The sequence below is a fragment of the Rattus norvegicus genome, chromosome 3 (genome assembly GCF_036323735.1).
Source record: "Rattus norvegicus strain BN/NHsdMcwi chromosome 3, GRCr8, whole genome shotgun sequence".
Lineage (NCBI taxonomy): Eukaryota > Metazoa > Chordata > Mammalia > Rodentia > Muridae > Rattus > Rattus norvegicus.
In genome coordinates this window covers 129,385,916-129,393,518 of record NC_086021.1, presented here as the reverse complement: position 1 = coordinate 129,393,518, position 7,603 = coordinate 129,385,916, and the positions used below count along the sequence as shown (strand labels likewise).

The following is a 7,603-nucleotide window of genomic DNA, read 5'->3' as shown; positions in this document are numbered from 1 at the left end:
CTGACCTTGAACCCAAAATAGAGATCCATCTGCCTCTGTCTCTGATAAGAGATGAATGTCACCTTTTGTCGGTCTTTTCATAACATCCAGAATACCCACAATGTGCATTTGCTACTACACTATTAAATTGTTCTATATAGTTAGCTCTTTAATTCAATCATAGAAAGTTCATAGTCAAGGAGCTATCTTAGTCATCTGTGTCAAATAATCCCAAAAACCACTGTAACTAGGAGTAGTAGTAATAAACCATAAGAAGCTGAGGCAGGAGGATTTTATGTTTAAGCCTAGCCTCAGGCTAAGCATGATGGTGCATGCCTTTGATCCTAGTACTCAAGAGACAAAGCATTATCTGAGTTAGAGGCCAGCCTAGTCTATAGACCCTGCTTCTGTTCCCAATATTAATGACTCACTTGTTAATCCAATAATAATAAAAAAATAATCTTAATAATCTCAATAATCTTAGTAAGAGTTTGGGGGATGCTACTTTTAATTTATCAATTTAAAGCATATCTTTCCTCTTTTTCTGTTTTTTTACCTTACACTAGTATTACTAGGTTGTACTTTATAGACATTTCAGTTATACCCATTTTATTTAGTACTTAGCAATGGAGATGGAATCCATAGCATCGTGCTAACAAGGCCCTCTACCAAACAAGCCACGTCCTCAGTCCCATCATTCTTTTTAAACATCTGAACACAGAAGACATGGTAGCACATGCCTTTAATTCCAGCACTCACTCAGGAGGCAGAGGCAAGCAGATCTCTGAGTTTAAAGCCAGCTTGATCTACATAGGACAGCTGGAGCTACATAATGAAACCCTGTCTCAAAAATAAAGAAAAATGGCTGAACACAATTAGATCTTGTACTTTTTTAAAAAAGATTTATTCATTTATTATATATTATATTATATATATATTATATATAAGTATTATCTTCAGATACACCAGAAGAGGGCATCGGATCTCTTTACAGATGGTTGTGAGCCACCATGTGTGGTTGCTAGGAATTGAACTCATGACCTCTGGAAGAGCAGTCGGGTGCTCTTAACCACTGAGCCATCTCTCCAGCCCGTGATCCCGTACTTTTTATGATCATGTACCACAGTACTTAGAAATAATAAATTCAGACCTGTGTACACACCTTGATGTCAACTAGTGCAGGAATGTAGCAGTTAGAACGTTGTGAAGACCTAAGATAAGCTGCCGAGCTTGGGCTAGTGAAAGAATCTCGTCTGGGCAAGAGTGTCTCCACTAATGAATCAGACCGTTCTAAAGGTACGAGACTGCCTCTCTCTACAGCCACTTTAATCTTAAAATGTCTAAGGCTATTGCATATGATGACAGGATTCAGGGACAAATCTTGCTCAGTCTCCTTTTAACTTCAAGTAAGAAAAACTTAAGCATTCAATCTGTCCACTTAAAAAATATTGAACACTGTGTTTTTATAACTATAAGATCTGTTAAGGGAATATTTTCTTCACCTGTAAGGGGTGGGATATCCCGAGTAACTGTTTCTTCTGCTTCTTCCAAACCATTATTGAGTGATGGCCTCACTTGAACTGCTTGATTTGAGTAGGCCGCTCCATTAGCTGACGTAGTACTGGTAGTGATTTCATCCACCTGTTCCATGTCAAGTTGTTTCACTATCTCCTCAGCTTCCACAGCCTGTCCTGGGGAATCTGAACCTGACGTTCCTGGAATTGTTTACCAACAAACCATGAATCACTTCCAATCAAATATTAAAAAAGCTAAATGCAAACAACATTATGATTTATTTTTTTTAGATTACTCATACAAAACCTCCGTTTGGAGGGTACTATTATTTGAAATTATCTATAAAAAGCTAAACAATGGAGATTAAGATATTTTGTCTTTTAGTAGTAGGCATTGAACCTAGAGATTCACACATACTAGGCAAGCCCTCTGCCACTGAGTTGTACCCTCAATCTCTACTCAACTTTTAAGGCATGGTATCACTAAGTAGTTCAGTCAGGGCTTGAAAATTTATCCAATCCTCCTGCCTGAGCCTCCCCAATAGCTGGGAACTATAGACAGTCTGTGCCACTAGGCCTAGCTGCATATAATTTATGAACAGAGTTTTCATTAAGTTCTTAAATAGTCTGCGAACACCTCCTAAGTCAAATAACTACAACTCAGAACTTTCCATTAAAGTACTAGATGTAAGTCATTTGATAAACATTATCACCAAACAGCTCTCTATCTTCCAGTTCAAATACACTAAGCTAAGCCTTCGAGCATGATGGCAACTACAATTTCCAACCAGAGAAGTTATCCAAGAACAGGCTAGATGTTCTCCTAACCATCAGAATCTTTTTACTAAAAGACCCAAGGTTAAATCATTTTTAAAAAACATAATAGTAACTGTTAAGACATGATTAATTTCTCAATAAGCTTCCATTTAAGTAACACAGAATAAAGAATTACCCAATTCTTCTCCCACTATGAAATACTATTTCATTCTCCCTTCAAGTATAATTTTAAACAAAAATAACAAAGTCAACTTCCAGTACTCTCAATTTCCTTATACAATACTACTCTCCCCTTAGTGCTTTAATATTAAGCCCTCTCCTAAAAGAGTATGTCTTTACCTGATACCCAACCCCCAACATTTTTATCCTCCCAACTCTAATATACACTTATCTCCACTGCTACCAGTTAACTGATTTTTCACTAATAGGCAAAACAAGGAATAAAGGCAAAAGCACTACTACTTTTGAGCTTAATGCTTTTAGCCTATGTGGTTCTTTGCGTCCATCTAACGTAAACTGTTGCCAACACACTCTTAATTACATAAGTCTAACACACAGCTCCTGGTTTGCCATGTAGTGGAGGGCAATGCTTTGCCAGCAACTTCTTCCTTCCAGCCCCAGGAAAAAATGTCTCTATGGTGCTTCTGTGGGAGCTCCCTACCTCTGCCTGTTCTTCTGACTCCAGCTTGGTCAACAGCCTCTTAGTTTTCACACTTCTCTTCAATCTCTTACTACCAGACCTTTCTTGTTCTTAGACAAAAGGACACACTTGATTTTGTGACATCCTTGGTTTTTCTTTCACATTAAAATCCTCAGACCTCTACACTTACTGCCGCCTTTCAACTCAATGGTATTAAGCTTCCAAATTCAAGTGCTACAGGCTCAGCCAAGTGTGTCTTTTTAATGCTCACCTTTCTCCTCTCTGACAAAGTATGCCAGTAAAACCAAAAGGTCTTTTTTTGGGGGTGGGGGGGTTAGGGTTCTTTTTTCAAGATATGGTTCTTTGTGTAGACCAGGTTGACTTCAAACTCAAGAGATGTCCCACTATGCCCAGCTCAAAAAGATCTTTACAAACTAGAAAAACTGTAATTTTAGTTAATGTTTAACTGTCTAAAAAAATGGGTTTTACTTACCATTTTTATTTGCTGGTGAAAAAAAGTTGAAGACTGGCGAAAATATGGTCCCCAACAATGTAGTCCTTGGAGGACTACCTGAACAAGGATTATCTTCTAATTTTCCATTTTGTTTTATATGTTGATTTGTCATTTCATAACTACCAGCTTCTATGAAAGAAAAAGAAAAGATAAGGAATGTCTAGCAAACATTGCATTTCAGGTGTGTGCTATAAATCATTTTAAATATTCTTTCCTCTCAAAATATTTTGTGTAGACTTAATGTTCATGAATGCTTAGCAAGGGAATCCTGGGGCAAATTTTTTTCTTTTTCTTTGGGGGGAGCAAATGTCTTATACATCTAATTATCTTAATGTATTTACAATGTTTATAAATGCTAACATTCACTGAGTTTTTTCAATGTTGATTTACATCTAAAGTTAAATAACTGGAGAGGTTTCAAATCAGCACAGAACAACAGAAAATAAGGAAAATGCATGTAAGTAAGCAAACAAGTTACCAATTCTAACACACAGATACAAGGTATTGCTTATTTCAAACTTTTCCTGATATCTACCTCTAAGAATGACAAGTAAATAAATAACTTGATCCATAAACAAAGTTGTATACATATTTCAACTAAATTGTCAAAATGTTGACCCATTTATCTTTTCTGGTGTTGGAAACTGAGCGTGCTATGCCGATACACTACCAATGAGGCATAGTCCTAGCCCCAGTCCATTTACACTGGGTAATAAATAATGTAAATCTGCTTTTCTCCTTGTACTTGTTTTAATTCATAAAAGTAAAAAATTTTAGGAAAATAATTTTTAGTTTCACTTGATACTTTCCTCTGCCTCTTGAATGCAGACACTGGCCTATGAAGCCCAGCCTCAAAGCAGTTTTGTTTTTTTTTAAATTTTACCTTTTTTACTTATTCACGTTACATCCCCTACACGCCCCCCCCCCCAGTCACTCCCTCCCATAATTCTTCCCCCACTCCCCCTCCCTTCTCCTCTGAGGGGGTAGGGCCCCTCTTCAGTATCTCCCATAGGCCATGGCAGGTGAGGAGGGACTTCTGCTTGCAGTTAAAGATAAGATAGCATCAAAACATAAACAAACCTCCATTGACTGGACTTTTCCGTCTTACTCGAGACAACTGTTTGTCAGGCTTTTCTCCAGTTCTTGGTGTTGATGTGATTAAATTATTATCTATATCTCGTTCAATTCTACTCCGTTTTGAAGGATTTTCTCTCTCTTCCTTAAGATATAACAGGAAAAAAATTCATTGAGCATAATTATTCTGCTTTTCATTTTAAATGAAATACATACTTTCTCCTGTTTTTCATATACTGAAGAGACAAAATACAATTAACATCGTAGAGTGATTGACAATGCTTTTAAAGTGCTGATGTGGTTATTCTACACAATTATAATGATAGCCCAAGATTTCTTAAGGCTCCTAAATTTCTTATGCTCCGAAAATAACTGAACTTTACAATATGCTCTCAATTTTCAGTCAAGTTTATTCATAAAACTGTTCTAAACAACGAAGCCCATTTCTGTGATCCACAGAATCTGCTGATATTCAGACTTCCAAACCTGCAATACCCGAATTCATACCTAGCAGTCTACCCACTGCTTTACTTAAGGTACGGCTACATGGCCTGTTTATACTACTCCTTAAATATGACGGATGAAAATATACTGCCAAGGGAGCTGGAGAGATGACTCAATAGTGAAGAACAGTTTTGCTCTTACAGAGGACCCAGTTTCTATTCACAGCCATATATAACTCCATTACTAGGGAACCAACACCTTCTTCCGACCTTCACAGGAACCAGACATACATATATGCGGGCAAAATACTTATATGCATAAAAAATAAAATTAAATAAAATATACCTCCAAGCACTATGATTTATTTTCTCATCTGTAAAAATTTCCAGAGTCATTACTGCACTAGTCATTTCCCGCAATATTATGATAATCCTCTATATTATAGTTTCTAGTTTAGTCAGACAAACTAAAGTCATTGGATAAAGATTAGATTTTTCAAATTACAAATGATACCTAACTTATATACACAATATTCTCATTTACCTTGCTTCATTTTTTTCTTATTTTGGGTACTTTAGAAAAAAATAAAATTGTGTGTGTGTGCACGTAGGTAGTATGTGTGTGTTTGGAGGTCAAAGGACAGCACTGGGAGTGACTCTTGGGGACTACACATTGAACCATCGCCTCAGCTCATTTGAGATACTTTTAAAATATATTAGCAAAGGGGCTGAAGAGATGACTCAGCAGTTAAGAGCACATGCTGCTCTTCCAAAGAACCTGATTGTGGTTCCCAGCACCCATGTCAGACAGCTCAAGACCTCCTGAAAAATCCAACTCAGGAAAAGATCTGACACCTACCTTCTCTATCCTCTGGAGGCACGCCACATACCTATAGCAAACATGCACACATACACACACACACACACACACAAACACACACACACACACACACACACACACACACACGAAAATAATATAGTAACTCTTATTAGTTAAGAGAACTGACTGCTTCTCCTGAGGACTGGGGTCTGGTTCCTAGCACCCACGTGACAGCTCACAACCACCTACAACTCTCTTCTGGCCCTCTTCTGGCCTCCATGGGCACTTGGCACAAACAACAAGCAGGCAAAATACCATGTACAAAAAGTTAAAACAACAGGAACGATGATGAGTATGTTAATATCATAAGTAAAGGCGCACTAATCCTGATGTTCTAGAGTTCAACCCCACAGTCCATATGATGGAAAGAGAAAACTACGCAAGCTGTCACTGAATGCTGGTACAAAGAGGGAGGGAATAGGTTGGTAGTACTCACTCACCACATAGGCACACATACACAAAATATAAATAAAACATATACCACTATGAATTTCCTAAAGGCTGGCTACATATATTTTAACTTATAAAACAAATGTGTGGGGGTCTTCATGAGTATGAGCATCATACGCATGCAGGAGCTTATGGAGGCCACAAGAGGGTATCAGATCACTTGGATCTACAGTTAAGAGTTTTGAGTTACTTTGTAGATGCTAGGAACCAAACCTAGGTTCTCTGCAAGACCAATAAGTGCTCTTAACCACTGAGACATCTCTCCATTTCTCAAATTTATTTTTATGTCATGCACATCATAGGTGTGCCTGGGCATGTGTTTCTAGTATCCATGCAGGCAAAAAACAAAACAAAACAATAAAACAATCTATCTTTAACAATAGTTAAAGACAGGTCTGAGTTGCCAAACCCAGTTTCTCTGCAAGAGCAACAAATGCTCTTAACTTCTAATCTCCAGTCCTGTTATATTATTTCAAAGACAAAACCTAGTATTGTAAATGGCAATAATTATAATTTTCTTTTTGCATCAAAATAGAAAAAGAAAGCATAGGCCAGCAAGGCAGCTCAGAAAGTACTTGCTGCTAAGCCTAATGACCAGAATTCAAACCCCAGCACCCACATAAAGGTAATGATATGCCCTCAACTACTCAGCTGTCTTTCCAGTCCCCATAAACTGAATTTTGTATTAGCAACAACAGCTACCCAGTTGAGCTTTTTGAAGTATTTGTATTATAAGGGGCGAGGCAGATGGCTTAGTGATTAAGAGCACTGGTTGTTCTTCCAGAGGCCCAGCATCCAATTCCAAGCACCCAAATGGTGACTCACAACCGTCAGTAACTCCAGTTCCAGGGAGATCAGATTTAGCAAGAACTGCATGACAGTAGCACAGAAAAACATGCAGACAGAATATTCACACAAATAAAGAATAAAACATTTGTTTTAAAATATTAAAAAGCATTGGACATAGTAGTAACACACACCTGTAATCCCAGACTTGGGAGTTGGAGGCAAGAGAGTCAGAAGTTTAAGGTCATCCCTGACTACATTTTGAGTTCAGTAAGTACATAACTATCTTAAAAATTTAAAAAGCATTTGCTGGGCAGCATGCTGCACATCTTTACTCCCAGTACTTAAAAGACAGAAGCAGGTCAATATCTCTATGAGTTCAAGACCACCTAAGACGACCCAGCAAGCTCCTGGCCAGTCAGAGCTATACAATGAGACCCTATCTCAAAAGTAAATACTAAGAATAAAGTTAAAGCATTACAAAACATCAAATACCTAGTAATAAAGTTGGTAGAAATAGAGCAAGACTTCCATATTATTCAGAAA

At 37.6% G+C, this 7,603-nt stretch overlaps 1 protein-coding gene across 13 annotated transcripts in view; it reads right to left on the bottom strand.

Annotated features, from left to right (window-relative positions):
• Ctdspl2 (CTD small phosphatase like 2) overlaps positions 1-7,603 on the bottom strand; it is a 58,524-nt gene that overhangs the window by 30,714 nt on the left and 20,207 nt on the right. For 8 of the 13 annotated variants that reach the window (XR_010064623.1, XR_010064625.1, XR_010064624.1 and 5 more), the window contains 3 exon segments: positions 4,505-4,643; positions 3,404-3,553; positions 1,482-1,694 (listed from right to left, as the gene is read on the bottom strand). Coding sequence is in view for 6 of the 13 variants with exons in the window: in XM_063283737.1 (XP_063139807.1) it covers positions 1,482-1,694; positions 3,404-3,553; positions 4,505-4,643 (502 nt within the window). In the remaining 7 variants the exon portion in view is untranslated. 13 annotated transcript variants of the gene reach the window in all.